This window comes from Misgurnus anguillicaudatus, chromosome 2, assembly GCF_027580225.2.
Source record: "Misgurnus anguillicaudatus chromosome 2, ASM2758022v2, whole genome shotgun sequence".
Classification (NCBI taxonomy): domain Eukaryota; kingdom Metazoa; phylum Chordata; class Actinopteri; order Cypriniformes; family Cobitidae; genus Misgurnus; species Misgurnus anguillicaudatus.
The window spans coordinates 34,210,643-34,229,671 of NC_073338.2; the positions used below are offsets into that span (position 1 = coordinate 34,210,643).

Consider the following 19,029-nt stretch of genomic DNA (forward strand, 5'->3'; position numbering starts at 1 on the left):
ATTCACCTGTTAAAGCAGCTCCACCTCATCTGTCCTCTGATATGAAAACGACTTTATGATCATATTGAGACTAACATTAAACTACCATCCAGAGTCGATGTATGCTTGTCATATATTGATGACAGTAAATGTGCAGTTTAAAGTGATCTCGTGTTCATGGTACAGAGCAGGGGCGTTTTGTTGCTAGACATAAAGCTGTACTGGGGCACATGCCCCCATTAACTTACTTTTTCTATAATTTTTTCGTAAAAGCCTTCTGCTTGCAGAAGTGTGCAGTACAGTAGTTGCTTAACCCACTAACCTTACACTGCACCAAATACTAGGAAATTAAACATGTATGCGTTTAAAATACTGAGGTTCTCAGTCATATGGCAACTGCCAGCTGTTTATAGTGTCCTTAACTAGTGAGTAAATATTAATTTCATATCTGAAAGATTATGCGTTTCTCAGTCATGCATAATCTTTCAGATATGAAATGATTATTTAACAACGTTAAGTGACAGTAACCTGGACGTCTGGGTTGCCAGATCCATGCAACAAAACTAGCCCAATGGTCATTAAAAAGTTGCCCAAAAGCATCCCAATGACCATTTACAGCCCAAATACCAACAAAATATTAACAAAGTCTGTCCAACTTTAATCCACTGAAAAAATCAGCTTGCAAAACAGTTTAAAAGTAGCCAAATTTTTAACTCCACCTGACTTTAAAATTGGGGGCAAACAATCTGGATTTTGAAAAGTGTGGGGGACATGTCCCCCATCCCCAATGGAAATTACACCCCTGGCTAATGCATTAACTAATTGTTAACAAATGCAACCTTATTGTAAAATGTTACTGTTAATTTAAACCCAGTGGTTGGGTTTGTCCATATTTTAGCCAACCATGGCTTAAAGTACAGATATTTTTGATGTTCTGAAGTAAGGAAGTAGAGGATGACTTGACAGTTTCCGCTGACACAGCAATAGATTTGGTGTTAAACTTTAACTCCAGAGGTGTCTTGGTACCAGGCCGTCAACTTTAATAGACATTATACGGGCCAAAGGTCTTTTGACTTGCCTTGTAATGTCCTTATGAGCACATGATTTCCGCATGCACTGTAAGAGAGGACAGATTACAGTGCAGAGGACTTGAAATATCCACACCTTTACCTGCAAAATCTGTGCCTTGTAAAGAGGTGGGAAGTTCAGGAGACAGGTACTGTTCCATTTGTAGTTGGACATGCTTAAAAGGGTTATCGTAAAGAAATTTGTTATGTTTATTATGTTAATAGCTTGTCTCAAAATCAAGATTTTTCAATAAAGTTGATTGTATATGGAAGGAAAATTATATTTTTCCTTCACGGTTCTAAAAGTACACTGGAAAAAAGTAAATTCAACCTTTTTAAGTTTTTACTTAAGTTGATATAACTTAATTTAATTTGTTTGGTTAAAGTAACAAAATATATGTATTGATATCATTTTTTACGGTGTACATAAATTCTATTAAGTCACTTTAAATTTGAGGTCATAAAAACTGCATGTATGATTATAATAAAAAATAAAAATGCTGATTTATATGGAGTATAGCATAGTACAGTGTCAAATTTGTTCCTGTGGCTTAGTTGGTAGAGGATTGCGTTGGCAGCTCTAAAGATCATGGGTTAAATCCCAGAGAAGACAGATACTGATATAATGTATAGCTAATGCACTGTAAGTAACTTTGCCAAATGCTTAAAGAACTGTAGAAGCAACCAATTTGATTATCGTGTAAGGAATGCAATGGCGTTTAACAGACGATAAACAAGGTTTAATAAACCAACACTCCATGTTGACGTTTTTTGCCAGGTCTTTTGCATGGTAAGAAGTGCTGTGAGGAGGTCAGCATGGAAAACAATGTCACACAGATCTCCCGAGAAGACCTGGAGGAACTGAGGGAAGCTTTCGACAGAATTGGTCAGTGCTTTAAAGGGGACATTTCACAAGACTTTTTTAAGATGTAAAATAAATCTTTGGTGTCCTTAGATTACATACTATGTGAAGTTTTAACTCAAAATACCATATAGATAATTTGTTAAAATTTGCCACTTTATAGGCAACCCATTATCACGAAATTACGTACCTATAGTCACATAATTTCGTGAGTGTTTACCGTGACACTGACACGCTTTTTCGCCTTTTGCGTGAACATGTCACGTATCGACAATGGATTAAAAATCAAAAATAATAAAAAATAAATGATGAAAAAAGGTACCAATCCTAACGCAAAGACCAAATCTAACCCTAAACCGACGCGTCAATTGTTTGAAAATAGGACAAAACAGTTGAGTAACTAATACAGTGACACGTTCACAGAAATACGTGACTTGTTCACACAAAGAGGCGGAAAAATGTGTCAGTGTCACGAAATTATGTGACTATAGAGGTACATAATACAGGGTTGTTGTAGGTGTGAGCAAAAATGTGCCATTTTGGGTGTGTCCTTTAAATGCTAATGAGCTAATCTCTGCACTAAATGGCAGTGTCGTGGTTGGAAAGTGTAGATTAAGGGGTGGAATTATCCCCTTCTGACATCACAGGGGGAGCCAAATTTCAATGACCTATTTTTTCACATGCTTGCAGAGAATGTTTCCAAAACTAAGTTACTGGGTTGACTTTTTCACATTTTCTAGGTTGATAGAAGCACTGGGGACCCAATTACAGCACTTAAACATGGAAAAAGTCAGATTTTCATGATATGTCCCCTTTAAAAAAGTAAAAACTCAGCACATTTTTAAAATTAATTTTATAATCAAGTGTTTGAAATGTGGTGGTTAAATCACCTGACTTTGACTGGTGGTTGTGATGTTTTAAACATAACCAACATTTACAGTAAGTGAAAAATACTCTACATGTCTGTTTTTATGACACATGAAAGTTCACATAATATTGTTACAGCATCAAGTATCAAAGGTTGCCTGCAATAATTCATTCAACCTTGATGCTATAAATGTTTTTTTATTCAAAGTAAGTGTCTTTTATCCTAGATATAGATAACAGTGGCTACGTAAGTGACTTTGAGCTTCAGGAGCTCTTTCGTGAGGCCAGCTTTCATTTACCGGGATACAAGGTACGGGAGATTGTGGAGAAATTTATCGCTGGTGATACCAACAAAGATGAGAAGATCAGCTTTGAAGAGTTTGTTGGGGTATGTCGGCCTATTACTGTTTGTTACCACATTGAAATGTTTTGATTATAATCTTAAAGAGAAAGTAGGCATACAGCCAAAAAGCATAAAACCTGACAGGGCATGTTAAACTGTAATACTATCAAAAATCACTATAAAAGTAGACAATATAAAGCTCTTAAATCTTGCTTTTGTAAACATTTAGATATGATACACTGCAAAAAACGATTTTTTTTCTTGATGAGCAAAACGACCCAAGAAAAAGGGTCTAGTTTTTAGACCAAAAATATCAAATGTAAGTGATTTTGTGAATAAAACAAGCAAAAAAAATCTGAAAAAAAAAAACTTAAACCAAAATTCAAGAAAAATTCAAGAAAATTTTGCTTATCCCGTTGGCAGATTTTTTGCTTGTTTTATGCACAAAATCACTTAAATTTTATATTTTCTTGGGTAATTTTGCTCATGAAGAAAAAGCATCTTAATTTAAGAATTTATAGACATTTTTACTGAAAACAATAATTTTTTGCAGTGTTAGTTACTACGTGGCTACGGACATCTCACAAACATCATCTCACTTCATTTTTCAGATCTTCCAGGAGCTAAGGAGTAAAGAAATAAGAGAGACTTTCCGCAAGTGCATCTCCAGGCGTGATGGGATTCGATCATTTGGTGGAACATCCAACAACTCATGTGAAGGAACACAGCACTCCTATTCAGGTCAGGAGGTCTACACCTTTGGGAAGTCAACTTTTAAAAAAGCAAAATAAACTTTATTTATATTGGTCATACACACTCCTGGTGTGATGCATGTTTCAACAGTGCACATCATTTAAAAAGTTTTGAAATTTCCTTTTCAGCTGACATCACACATTCTTTTTCAGCCCATTCTAATGGAAAGGTCATTTCTCAACACACAATCAGTTACAAGTTGTGTACTGTACTTCTCTATATGCACTGCAAAAAATGATTTTCAAGGGGAAAAATCTTCTTTTTGTCTTGTTTTCAGTAAAAATATCTAAAAATTCTTAAATTAACATGCTTTTTCTTGATAAGCAAAACATCCCAAGAAAATAAGTCTAGTTTTTAGACCAAAAATATCACATTTAAGTGATTTTGTGCATAAAACAAGCAAAAAAAATCTGCCAATGGGGTAAGCAATTTTTTCTTGATTTTTTTGCTTACCCCATTGGCAGATTTTCTTGCTTGTTTTATGTACAAAATCATTTAAATGTGATATTTTTGGTCTAAAAACTAGAAGTATTTTCTTGGGTCATTTTGTTCATCAAGCATTTTAATTTATTTTTACTGAAAACAAGACAAAAATTCTAAGAAAATATTTTCTTGAAAATCATTTTTTGCAGTGTATGTTCGTGCATTTGGAAATACAACATCACACTGCAAAAAATGACTTCTTACTTAGTATATTTGTCTTGTTTTCAGGAAAAAATATCTAAAAAATCTTAAATTAAGATGAATTTTCTTGATGAGCAAAATGACCTAGGAAAATAAGTCTAGTTATTAGACAAACAATATAAACTACTAAAAGTTTATATAAACTACCTGTACTTAAAACAAGCAAACAAATCTGCCACTGGAATAAGAAAAAAATTCTTGAAATAAGTTTACTTTTTTCATAAACACCATGTCTTATTCCATTTGCAGATTTTTTTTGCAGATTTTTTGTTGTTGTTTTAAGCACAAATTTGCTTACATTTAATATTTTTTGTCTAAAAACTAGCCTTTTTTTCCTAGGTCATTTTGCTCATTAAGAAAATACGTTACATTTAAGAACTGTTAGATATTTTTACAGAAAACAAGACAAAAATACCAAGTAAAAAAGTCATTTTTTGCAGTGCACATTATGCAATTTCTTTTTCAGGTTGCCTATAAATTCACAAGGAGACATTAGAAATGATTTGTTATTTCAATATCAAATATTCTAAACATTGGATAGTTGCTAACATATTAACATTAACATATCCCCCAGCTAATGGTTTATCACAAACAATTGCACATGATGATATTCCTCCAAATATCCGAGATTGTCTCTGAGCAATTCCTACTGTAATTCATCTAATTTCCCACCGCTACAGCAGACAGCGGCAAACCTTGTTTTAATCGTTGGAAATGAGATTAAAAAGTGAATTAACAACCTCTGATACATGTAGACCAAATGTCTCTTAACTTGCCTTGCCATTTCACTAATGTGATGTCTTCAAATGATTTTCAGATGAAGAAAAAGTAGCTTTCGTGAACTGGATCAATAAAGCCTTGGCAAAAGATCCAGACTGCACACATCTCATCCCAATGGACCCAGAGACCGACAGTCTATTTAAATCTGTTAAAGATGGAATATTGCTATGGTAATATAATAAAACAGCTGTGATGCAGCTCATCCCTGAAGTGTTTCTTGTTCGTTATGTTGTGAAATACTTTGGGCTATTAATGAATTATTCATTACGGTTACTGATGAATGAGAGTTCGTGTTTAACAACGTTTTGGTCATTATTCTGCAGCAAAATGATAAACCTTTCCCAGGCAGACACTATAGATGAGCGGGTCATCAACACTAAGAAACCCACTCCATTCACCATGAACGTAAGCTCTCTTACTTTTAAAATATTTAACAAAATCTCTTCTGTACCTCATTGTTTCTTCCACTTAATGTTTCTAATTGCACATGCATTCAAAGACATGAATTATAAAGCACATATTTCTCATTATGTCTAATAATGCAGTACATTGCACAGCTTCTCATACCTCATTGCTAAATGACTGATGATACAAATAAACCCGTAATGTATCCTTTATTTCTAATGAACGAGAATTTGGTGTTGGCACTCAACTCAGCCTCAGCTATCGGCTGCACGGTGGTCAACATTGATGCTCAGGATTTGAAAGCAGGGACTCCTCACCTGGTGCTCGGACTTCTCTGGCAAATCATAAAAATCGGACTCTTCGCTGATATCGAGATCTCGCACAATGAAGGTCATTACTCAGATCTAATAGCCTAAATTGATTTCGGTAATCATGGTGTTATCTAATGAGGGTAATTATGGCCACCATAAATATATAAAGAGTATAAGTGTACGTGAGTGATTTGTACCTGCTTGGAAAGTTTCATTTGCATTTGTGTGTGTAGCTCTTATTGCTTTGCTGGAGGAGTCAGAAGAGCTGGAGCACCTGATGGCAATGTCCCCTGAAGAACTTTTGCTCCGATGGGTCAACTATCACCTGAAAAATGCTGGCTGGCAACCAATCAAAAACTTCAGTGATGATATCAAGGTACATGTCCAATCTATTCTCCATTACTCAGTCACATATCAGGACAGAGGTTAGGTTTTGGAATGTGGATTGTAAACGAAAAAGCCAATTCAAATGGAGAAACATTACTGAAAAAGATCAAAATCTACAGTATATACAGTATCATCCATCCTAATTGTGACCCTGTTTGTGAAATCCAGGCTAAAGTCTAAACTAAATATGAGATTAGGAGCTTTCAGTCATTTATTTCACTTTCATTTCAATCTTTCACAGGACCTTAGTCAATATTAAAGATATCAAGGTTATATTTTCACAGAATATTCACAGACAGGGTCACTATTTTCTATTAGACCTTTTATGTTGTTTATAGGTGCATTGTGTAACTTTTAGAAGGATCTCTTGACAGAAATCCAATATAATATGCTTAAAAATATATTTAGTGGCGTATAATGATCTTAAAAAATGAACTGTACCACAGGCCTCTTTACCATTTTGCAACGCCATATTTCTACCGTAGCCCTAAATGGACAAACTGTTCTACAGACGGTTTCAGCAGTAACAACATAAACAAGTGGCTGTCGTGGTCCGCATGTAACTTCCGGTAAACTCCGCTAAGAATAAATAACAACAAAGTCCTTTTAAAAGAGTTTATTTATATAACAAGCAAAAAAACCAACACATAGATTACCTAGGAAACCAAAACTTTTGTTATTTTCGACGAGGCATTTGTTCAAGAGATCAGTTTAACTAGTCAGACCATTAAAAAAATGAAACCGGAAGTAAAGTTCGGACCCAGACGTGTATCGCGTCAGCGCCGATGAAGCCGTCTATATAGATTGTGTTTCATCACAATGTTGTCTCATACGATGACATGTTTGTTCTGTGGCGGTTACGGTAGCTTCACTATGCATTTTGAAAGGAAGGGGTGAAATATGGCCTGAAACGTTAGTTGCAATTCAGTCTCACCGCTAAATGCCGCTAAAAATCTACACAGTGGATCTTTAAATTGTTGTTTAAATGTTTCAAGGAAAACACAACCGTTTTTCAATATTTTGCTGTGTTCTTACCTCAACTTGGATGAAGTGATGCATACATATCTTTTTTTCGATGCGTGCATTTGATTTTTGTATAGCGTGTCGTGAATTTGTTGGCATTTAGCCTAGCCCATTCATTCCTTAGGATGCGTGCACACCAAAACTTTTACGCCCGCAGCATACATTTTCAATTGTTTCCAATGGAAGCTCAACGTTTTCTAATAAGCCAGCAGCTAGCGGTTTTCTTCCGCGCTGAAAACCGGCGCCTGCCGGTTTTTCCGCGCTCAACGCTAAGCGCCGAGAGTTGAAAAAATATTCAACTTTGGATGAAAAGCTCCGCTCGTCAATGTCAGTTCTCACGCGGCCGTTCAATCACAGTGGAGGAGGGGCGGGACATTACCACAGCAACCAACCGGCTAACAGCTGAAATATCACAGCTACCAAACATTCGGCGTCCCCCAGGCATTTTCAGCCGCGTTTAAAAGTTTTGGTGTGCACAACCCCTTAGGATCCAAACAGGGATAAATTTAGAAGCCACTTCCATGTTTTCCCTATTTAAAGACTGTTACATAAGTAGTTACACAAGTAGGTATAGTGGCACAAAATAAAACGTGGCAATTTTTAAAGCGTATGAAAAAGTTGAACTATACTGTAGATAGGCGGAGGAGCACTTAGTTTGCAGCACTTCGACCTCGGGCGCAGTAATATTGACAGAAGTTTTAGCGAGAGGGGGAGTAGTCAGAAGTGATGATATTACTGTGCGCCAAGGTCGAAGTGCTGCAAACTAAGTAGCCTGTGTTTCCCCATGCTGCCTTGCGTGCAAATTTATTCACACTGCAAGTCTAGCATGGCAACTATGGCCCTTTTTTGCCCCTGAAATAGGGAACCAATCACAGAACGGGGAGGAGGCAGCAAGACGATAATGACGTCTATGCGACACACTGAAGCAGTTTTGTTATTTGTTATTACTGCAACAGACGCAAAGTTACTTTTCAATGCAGTCTTAGATAGTGTTCTAAGTAGTTTTGAAAGTTTTGAAAAGTTTTGAAAGTTTATTTAAAAAAGAGCAACTTTTGCCGTTAAACAATTTCATATCCAAGAAGGATGTTTGGATTTGGCAAGACATGATAGCCACGGGGTTTTACTGGACCAACCTGCTAGGCATCGTCATCGACAAAGTACAATTAACTTATAAATGGTAAGTGGTATTTATTAATATCATATTGTCATTATGTCTGTACTGTGGTTGTCACAGTGCCACTAACTTGTGTTGCTTTTCAATACAATATACAGCTAGCGGTTTAGTTGCATAGCTTTCAGATGTGTGCACATGAACTGATAAAAGTCGTTTACGTTTGAATTGATGTCCTCTACATACGTCATCTGGTATAATCGAAACGATTGGCTATGAGCTACGTACAGACGCATTTGATAGACATTCGTAGCACCCAATAAACGACTCTGGGCATTCGTAAACCACGCCTAGAAAATGAGCATATGGTTCCCAGACCACGTCTCATTCTCTATGAAACTGGTCTGGTGTTAGCCAGGCTACAAACTAAGTGCAACTACAATATAGTTCTCATTTTTAACCACTTAATCGTCACGTTTTATTTTGTGCCACCATACTTACTCGTGTAACAGTCTTTAAATAGGGAAAGCATGGAAGTGTTTGGTGGCTTCTAAATTTTTTCCCGTTTTAGATCCTAAGTAATGAACAGGGCTAGGCTAAATGCTAACACGTTCACAACACACTGTACAAAGATTAAGTGCACACATTGAAAAAAGATAGGTATGCATTAATCCGTCCAAGTTGAGGCAAGAACATAGTAAAATATTGAAAAACGGTGGTGTTTTCCTTTAATGTTATATACACATTTATATCGCATAGTTGTTGGATGCTTCATTCTGATTGGTTGACATACAAGGGTGTGCATTATTTTTCAGTAAACACACACCTAGTTCCAGGTCTGTCAACCACAATATAATTAATTATCACTATGCCAAGTTTAACTGAAGTAATGTGTTTATTTAATTCAACCAAATAAAGCATAAATATTTGGGGGTAGCAACAAATAAATTGAATAAAATAAAATCAATATATTAAAAAGTGATTAAAATGAGAAGAAAATGACTACAGTAAATGAACACTGATTGCCTACTTGTTTTGTTTTAGCTTCATCCCTAATAATATAAGACTAGAACAATTAGTTAGTCCTTACATAATCTTTCATTTATAATTTTTTTGGACACATGTGCATGTTAGTGTAACTCAATTTCTGCTCTCAGGACTCCAGGGCGTATTTCCACTTGCTAAATCAGATCTCACCGAAAGGAGACGTGGATGATGAGATGAGGATTGACATTGACATGTCTGGTCTGAATGTAAGTCAGTCTGAATGTTTGGTCAATGATCTTTGGCCTTTATTGAAAAAGTGCACATGCCGATTCGCTTCCTGTGTCACTTAATGAGAAGATATAGTGCCGATAAAGCATGAAGGTGGTCTTGCGATACCCAAGATTGATTGCTAAAAAACAAAGGCCACATGAGAACAAAAGAAAACAACACATTAACAAATTGATTTTTGATGTCAAATTCTGGTTTTGTGCATTGGAATCAGTTAAGCATTACCTTACCCAAACATTACGTATTACTGATGTGAAGAAACTTTTTAAAGAGGTGTATGCAAAATAACCATTATAAAGGCCAATAAAACATTATGAAATCATCCAAACACAGCCATTTTTCATGTTTATAATAAAATATGGAAGTGACTCAGACTCAGAATATTGTGTTGGGGCGTATAATGTAACGTTTGTGGAGTCACCCTCATATATCGTATCATTATTGTGCAAACATTCATTCATCACACGGTGGCAGATGATGATTTAGTACACCGCAGTGTCTACTTGCCTACATCTGTTTAAGAGCAACACTTTAAATCATTCAGCTTTTAGGCAATGTTGTTCTGATTTAATAACTATATCTTTCAGGAGCGTGATGATGAAAGGCGAGCAGAGTTGATGTTGAAGCAGGCGGATCGTATGGACTGCAGACAGTTTGTCAGTCCCCATGATGTTGTTGCTGGAAATCATAAGCTCAACATTGCCTTTGTGGCCAATCTTTTCAACATGTACCCCGCCTTGAACAGACCCACTAACAATGGCGTTGATTTTGCTATTGAGGGTGAGCTGCATTATTTGATGGGAAACTTTGTTTAGCCAAAACTATGCTGCGGGAAAAGCGATATGTGTGCATATTGGGTTGAAATTGGGCTTGTTGAATGCCTGTGATGATATACGATGCTGGATTATGATTGGTCGTCATCTGAGCCTACATCCTGTCTGGAACCAAAAGTTGCTTGGTTCTTAGTCAATTAAAATATTCTTTATAAATTAACTACACATTAAACTGTTCTAAGCAAGACCAAATTTGTATTACTGTATATGCGGCCTCTAAGTATCTTAATTGTTTACTGTGACCAGCAGGGGGAGCTCTGCGGCTGACAAAGAATAATGTGTGTTAATGCCTCAAATGTCACTGCAGTAATTGGGGGTGAATGGGTATATCTCTATCTCAGTGTCTCTTTATCTCTTTCATTCTGTTAATCTGATTATTTCATGTTCATCTCCACTCAGACTCTCTTGGTTTTTAAAATAAGTAGATTAAGAACATTTTAAAAGCTATTTTATTTATATCAACATTGTGTATTTGTTTTATATACGATTTGTATTTGGTTGTCTGTATTGATTTGGAATAACCGTAGATACAAGTAATTGTTTTGCCATCATCTCTATTCCTCCATCCATAACACTATTGATTCACTCTGCAGCCTGGTTTTATAGCTGATTATGACAAAGGTCTAGTATGCTGGGGGAATAACAAAAACATGAGAAGCAAAGTGCATACAGTTTGAATGAAATATGACTAATAAATGATTTCTGTCTATTTCTGCAGGTGAAACGAGAGAAGACAGGACATTCAGAAACTGGATGAATTCACTAGGTGTAACTCCATACGTCAATCACTTGTACAGGTAGTGTAATGCAGCCATCTGTTGCATATTTTATACTGTAGCGTTGTAGCACTTAAAGGGATAATTTACCCAAAAATGAAAATTGGGTCATTTGCTCACTCTCATGTTGTTGCAAACCTGTGTGGATTGCTTTGTTCTGATGAGCACAAAGGAAGATATTTTGAGGAATGTTTGTAACCAAACCGATCATTAGCCCCATTGACATCCATAGTATGAAAAAATACTGTGGAAGTAAATGGGGCTTCTGATCAGTTCCTCGGGATATCTTCATTTGTGTTCATCGGAAGTAGGACATTTTATACAGGTTTGTAACAACATTAGAGTGAGTGGATGATGACAGAATTTTCATTTTTGGGTAAACTATCCCTTTAAAGTGACACTCCACTTTTTACAAAAATATGTTCATTTGGCAGCTCCCCTAGAGTTAAACATTGGATTTTTGCCATTTTAGAATCCATTCGGCTGATCTCCGGGTCTGGCGGTGCCACTTTTGGCGTAGCTTAGCATGGTTCATTGAATCTGATTAGACCATTAGCATCACACTTAAAATTTTTTGATATTTTTCCTATTTAAGGCTTGGCTCTTCTGTAGTTGCCTCGTGTACTACGAAAATTGGAAGTTGCGATTTTCTAGGCCGATATGGCTAGGAACTATACTCTCATTCTGGCGTAATGATCAAGGACTTTGCTGCCGTAACATGGCTGCAGCAGGTGCAATGATATTACGCAGCATCTGAAAATCACCTAAAAAAATCGCCTAGAAAATCACAACTTTTAATTTTCCGTCAGCCTTAGTACACGATGTAACTACAGAAGAGACAAGTTTTAAATAGGAAAAATATCGAAACTCTTTGGTCATTTTTGAGTGCAATGCTAACGGTCTAATCAAATTCAATGGATTATGCTAAGCTATGCTAAAAGTGGTACCGCCAAACCCGGAGATCAGCTGAATGGATTCCAAATAGTGGCGGCTGGTGACTTCTTTTTTTGAAGCGCACGATGGGAAGTTCGTCACAACATGTATGTAGCTTGTCATGTGTGTGGTTCGTAATTTCAAAATATGTGTTCTGCGCTTTGAGAGATCGTGTGTGCATCACGTGTCATTCCAAAATAAGTGCCTGCTGCAGATGCGTCTAAAGGGTTTATGATAAAGGAGACGTTCGCGTTTGCCAGATACTCGCATAATCTCATGCGTAATCAGAGTTTACTGTTAAGGAAGTGTCTAGCGTGTATTTTGGGAATGTGAGCGTCTCTTTTGTAGTAACGGTTTTGAGGCGTGTGCAGCAGGCACTTATTTTGATAAAACGCGTGATGCACACAGGATCTCTTGACACGCAGGACACATATTTTGGAAAAAAGGAACCACACACGTGACAATCCGAACACTTATTTTGAATTAGCGCATCTTCGGATGAGCAGTCACGAGCCGCCACTGATTCCAAGATGGTAATAATCAAATGTTTAACCTATTTTCAAAAATGTGGAGTGTCCCTTTAAGCATCAGGAACACAAATTGTCCCTGGAATTAATAGCTAAACCATTACAGGTATAAAAACAGTAGTCAGGATCCGAAAACATAAGAGCTTTATTTGTGAGAGATCACTTTAACTGATAGTATAGAGACCCAGATATTCATAAACTATTTGGGGTTCATGATGGAAGGCACAGTAGATCAATTAAAATATAACTCAAAATAATAGCTGTTACATACAAGATTCATGAATACAACATGAAAATATGATTACTTATAGAGGAATGATGTTATTATTTTAATATTTTCGTCTGATAAACTGGGCTAAAACAGATTTACATTATTGTATCGAGTGACCAGGCTAACATAAAGATTAACATAGTTTTTTTACAGTATATAGTGTTTTTTACAATGTTGCAATGTTTTAAAGCAGCTTTACATAAAAAAATGAAGCCACAGAAAATGGATAAATTATTTATAGTTAGTATGTAAAATATATTAGAATAGAGTAAATTGTATTATTGCAAATTTTATATTCCTTATAATCGAATTATAATATATTTAAATGGATTTGTTTTGTCAATTAATATATTTAGAAAATGCATTTCCGGAGTAACTGCGAAAGTGTGCTTGCTCTTGTGCATCCTCACATTGGAGTCCCAAGTTCATGTACAAAGTTTGGTTTCAATATGTGAAAGCATTCCTGAGATATGAACGATTTCCTGTTGTGGCACCTACGCCGCAGATTTTGTTTGAGCTGTGAAAGACAAACGCTTCCGAAAATCAAAAAATCCTTCTAGTAACTTGTGAGGCTTGGTCCAAGGATCATGTACGTCCAGTTTCATGAAGTTCGGACAAAATTTGTGACCTGTGAATTTTTTTTTGTTTTCTGTTCAATCCAATATGGCGGAAGAACAACATGGATCCGTGACGACATGTCCTCAAGCAAATTAGACCGGCACTGCCCGAACGTTTTAAAGTTTGAACGGGGTCTCTGTGTCAAACAGCCTAGTCGCAGGGGCTGCCCATGAATTAGGGCGGAATAATAATAATAATAAGAAAACTTATGAAGAACAATAAGTGTGCTTTTTGCAAGCACACTTAATAAATGGCACGCGTCATATTAAACTAGACATCCCTTTCCATCTTACATTGAAATAGCCCTTAAAAGAAGAATTACATAATGGCAGGAGTTTTAAATTACATACTGTAAAGAATTTGTTATAATACCATGGTCTCTTTAGACTTGGTCCATGTAACTATCTAGCAAGTAGTAAATTATCAACCACCCAGAACATTGTAGATCTTAGACGGCTCACATTTACATCAGAATATTTTTCTATTTAATGGTTGGCTAAAACTTTGCTTGGAATCCAGTAAAGTGGTCAAATAACTGGGATTTAGTAGACAAATCCTTTGGGAAAGTCCAGCTTAACTTGTTAGAGCATGTGGGCTAAGTTAAAGGCCACAGATCTGACGAATTGTTGCAGTTTATGATTTGTTGTGCTTGACTGAACTCGTCAGCATATATGCAGTGCACTCCAACATTCAATGAATGTATCTAAATTTGATCAAATTTAACATCAATAACGTTTCTCTGCAGTAATCTGCATGATGGTATGATCATTCTTCAGTTATATGAGAGGATCCAGGTACCTGTTAACTGGGCTAGAGTCAATAAACCACCTTATCCTGTATTGGGCTCCAACATGAAAAAGGTTCGTACAAGCTCTGGGTGTAAATATTTTAGAAATACGGTAAATAACTGAGACGAAAGAAATGGATGACATTCATTGTCCAATTTTACAATGCCAATCAGTCAATAATATAAACCATAATTAGTTTTTGACACCAAATGAAATGTCTCTGCACTAAAACATGTTGAATTTCTGAAATGATTTACACAGAGCTGCCTCAGGGCACCAACTATTTCAGTTCAGACTTTAAAATGCACATTGTACTCCTTTAAAAAATGATATGTATGTATGAAGTGCTGCTTTTGCTGGGGTTGAATAAACTTGTAATGTTAATTTGGCTGACTTATGTTTGTTTTGTAGCTTGAGAACTGTAATTATGCAGTTGCGCTGGGTATAAAGGAAGCAAAGTTTTCCTTAGTAGGAATCGGAGGAGAGAATATCAATGAGGGAAGTCCCATGCACACTCTTGCACTGGTTTGGCAACTAATGAGAAGGTACTTATTAAAAATCAGTTTGTTGTTTTGCATATTGTAAACAGAAAAAAATGATCTATTTCTTATGAATCCCTCGCAGATACACACTGAAGGTTCTGTCTGACATCGGTGAAGGGGAAATAGTCAGCGACCAAGTCATTATCAACTGGGTGAACAGCACATTGCAAGAGGGCCAGAAAGACTCGCACATTAACAGCTTCAAGGTTAGTGAACCAGATATTTATGCATATTTATGCATTGGCAGACGCTTTTATCCAATGCGACTACAAGCTATTGTTATCAGTATTTGTGTTCCCTGGGTTCGAACCCATAACCTTTTGCGCAGCAAACGCAATGCTGAGCTATACAGATCACAGGAACTCTATGTAAATTCCCCTCAATTATTGTGCAATTCATCATTTCAGGACAAATCAATCAGCACCAGCTTGCCAGTGATCGATCTGATTGACACCATCATGCCCAAAACCATCAAATACGAGATGGTGAAAACCGGAGACATGACGGCAGAGGACAAACTAAACAATGCAAAGTAAGTTCCTCCACAGTTCCTCGTAAATTATCCAGATACACATCTGACGCCAGATTGCCTTTTGTCTCGCCACCGGCAACCTTCTCCGTATCTGTGTCTCCCACTCGCAGATATGCGATCTCTGTGGCGCGAAAAATCGGAGCTAAGGTGTACGCCCTGCCCGATGACCTTGTGGAGGTCAACCCCAAGATGGTGATGACAGTGTTTGCATGCCTTATGGGAAGAGGCCTGAACAAAGTGAACGGCTGACCTTTCCAAGGAGGACGTCGCACAATGCTCATTATTGCACTTTCTCTTCCCTGCACTTTCCGTCGAGCCGAAAATTATTTTGCATTTCCCAAACTCATTTACTTTCTTTTCAATATATCTCCAGGCCTTTGCCTTCGATGAATTTGCCATGCATTAATTCAAGCGTTCTCCCAATGGCACAATGACTGCGCTAATCATTTCATTTCTGCTGGCTGAGATACTGCTTAGAGACGTAAGATTATTTAAAGACATTCTTTATTGCCTTAATAACTGTGAATCCTTGTAAATGTTTTTCATTTCCATTGACTCATTAAAGTGATTCTATAAATTGAAGCCAGATTGTAAATTGTTGAATATTTTTACATTACATAAATAAAGGTGCCCCCCCCCCCATGTGTGTGTGTATATATATATATATATATATATATATATATATATATATATATATATATATATATATATATATATATATATATATATATATATATATATATATATATATATATATATATATACAAAAATTAAAATTCATCATTTACTCACTCTGATGTTATTACAAACCTGTATACATTTCTTTGTTCTTTTAAACACGAAGAGGAATGTGTGAGGGATGTTTGTAACCAAGCCATTCATTGGCCCCATTCACTTCCATATTCTTTTTTCCACTGTGGAAGTGAATGGGGCTTAGGAACGGTTTGGTTATAAACATTCTTTAAAATATCTTCCTTTTTGTTCATCAGAACAAAGAAATGTATACAGGTTTGTAACAACATGAGAGTGAGTAAATGATGAATTTTAATTTTTGGGTGAACTATCACTTTAAAACCACTTAAATCTTATTCTTTAATCAGGTTTAGATGCATCTGGTGATCGGCTTTGGCTTACAGTCAAACAGATCATGCTTTCTTTTATAGATTTAGATTTCAGTCTAAACAATGTTTATCCAGAGAGCATCTGATACGGCAGAGGATATTATACAGTGAAATGTGTGCCCAAAACAAAGGGAAATGCCAAAATCTACTCTTTCCAAGTCACTTCCGCTTTCCAAAGGAATAATAATTTAATCATAACCCACATTATTTAACAGTGGTTAGAAATGCATTTATGAAAAACACTTTTCTGTTTGGCCCCCTGTTTATTTCCCCAGATACTGTAGAATCTCATAATGTAATTGTGAGCTTCCTTTTGTGATAACCAAACCATCCAATACTGTACAGCTGCACTCAGTTTTATCCAAAAGAACATTTAGTTCCCAGGATTTGTCTCTCTGGGCACATTGGTGTCTATCCACTTTATAATCTTATAGTCTCATACTGCATTACTGTAATACTGCAGTACCAGATCTTAAAGGTGCCAAAGAATGCATTGATACAATATGTTAAATTGTTCTCGGAAATCTACATAGAAGGTATGTGACTTTATTACGTGCAAAAATGGTCCAGAATGTCCATTTACAGACCAGAATGAAATGTTCTAATATTACATATAGCATATAGTGTTTCTCAACCCTGGTCCTCGAGCACCCCCTCCCAGAAAGTTTCTATGTCTCCTTATTTAAAACACCTGAACCAACTCATCAGCCTCCTTCCAGAATTTCTCCCTAACAAGCTAATGATTTAAATCAGGTGTGTTCAGGGGCGGAGTGGGACCAAAAAATCTACCGGGAAATTTCGTAGACCACCAGCCCTCCATGGTCAAAAAAATGAATAAATTACTAAGGTCTCACCACAATAACCATAACCATGGTATTTGTAGTAAAAGGTAATACAAAACATTTTTATAATAATAATAATAAAATCATGGCTAATTTTCCTAAATGAGTAACTATACAAAATGATAGCTTACCTGTTTGAAAGACGGACATGCGCACCTGTCAATTTCATAACAGAGCGAGGCCAGAGACGAAACAGGAAATAATATATGGAATAACTGACTAACTGTAAGAATACATTTCCTTAAATATAATTTTTGTTATATAAAGTTTTGAGAGATAATCATGTTTTTTCCACTGTTATTGCTTATTTAGACTTGTAAGTGTGATTAACAGCGTGTTTGGCGCATTTACCTCAGAGTTTATTTCAGTAATATTGCTGTTTTTCTGGTAATAATAATACAATTAACATGTCAATCCTGCTTCCTTGTCTGTTTATTCATTTCATTATGCTGTTATGTTAAGTTATGTGCGGATATTTACTGCTATATGAGACGTTCATTGCCGTTATATAGCTTACTCTCGTCCAATATTCAGATATGCGGAATAATGTGTGCATCTTTGAATAACTGTATAAGAATACTTGAAAATTGAAAATATTTTTTGTCAAAGTTATAAGAAATAATAATGTTGTGAGGATATTTATTTCCATATTGCAATTGAATATTCTCTATAATATGGAAATTACATAGTAGGAAATATAATGTGGTATACTGCAAAGTTACCCTTCTACTTTTAAATTATGATATATGTGGAGATAAATAAACCATTGCAAAACTGCTGATTTGATACATTCATGTCCTGACCACCAGGCTAGAGATTTTAAACATCCTTAATCCACACTAACTAGTCTATCAAATAGTCTATCCGCTTGAGGGATCCGACCGCATATACTGCAATAAACAGGCGTTTGGCGGCTTTTTACATCAAAGGCCGACAGGCTATGCCATTTGGGGAGGGGCCGCTCACTGATCCCCCTATATTTTTTAAAATCCTAGACATGGTTGGACCTGCCGAACAGGTTGAGCACTTTTATATACTGTGTTAAGCAGACTGCAGAGTGGCTGCACAGTTTGACCAGCGGGAAGCGGCAGCACATCAGGCCACCAGATGGTGTTGCTATATAACTTGCAATGTATAACTATCAGACCGGCCCTTGCAGCCTCAAAACACTATCGGCCCACCGGGTAAAGTCCAGACTCTCCCGATTGACACTCCGCCCCTGGGTGTGTTAATTAAGGAGACATCTAAAACACTCCGGAAGGGGGCCCTCGAGGACCAGGATTGAGAAAGACAACTTTGTTTTTAGCATTGTAACAACTTTGAAATTAATTTAATGTGTAATTTAATGTTGGGGGCGTACATCTCGACTGTGACATCCCAGTTGGTGTTATGATGGCCT

General features: G+C 36.4%; 1 protein-coding gene across 1 annotated transcript; it reads left to right on the forward strand.

The window, feature by feature from the left end:
- Positions 1 to 1,038: 1,038 nt before the first annotated feature.
- pls1 (plastin 1 (I isoform)) lies at positions 1,039 to 16,249 on the forward strand. Its single transcript, XM_073854081.1, has 16 exons — positions 1,039 to 1,195; positions 1,825 to 1,932; positions 3,003 to 3,163; positions 3,730 to 3,859; positions 5,373 to 5,505; positions 5,659 to 5,734; positions 5,959 to 6,130; positions 6,285 to 6,427; positions 9,730 to 9,825; positions 10,435 to 10,627; positions 11,399 to 11,477; positions 14,551 to 14,665; positions 15,005 to 15,138; positions 15,218 to 15,341; positions 15,543 to 15,667; positions 15,778 to 16,249. Exons 2-16 carry the CDS (start codon positions 1,863 to 1,865, stop codon positions 15,914 to 15,916), a joined length of 1,890 nt encoding a protein of 629 aa, XP_073710182.1. The 5' UTR covers positions 1,039 to 1,195; positions 1,825 to 1,862; the 3' UTR covers positions 15,917 to 16,249.
- Positions 16,250 to 19,029: the final 2,780 nt, after the last annotated feature.

Excerpts from the sequence above, each read along its gene's own strand:
- pls1 (XM_073854081.1), top strand. The coding sequence starts at position 1,863 with ATGGAAAACAATGTCACACAGATCTCCCGAGAAGACCTGGAGGAACTG. Across the intron at positions 15,342-15,542 it reads CGCACATTAACAGCTTCAAG|GACAAATCAATCAGCACCAG; the intron begins GTTAGTGAACCA and ends TCATCATTTCAG. Across the intron at positions 15,668-15,777 it reads GACAAACTAAACAATGCAAA|ATATGCGATCTCTGTGGCGC; the intron begins GTAAGTTCCTCC and ends TCCCACTCGCAG.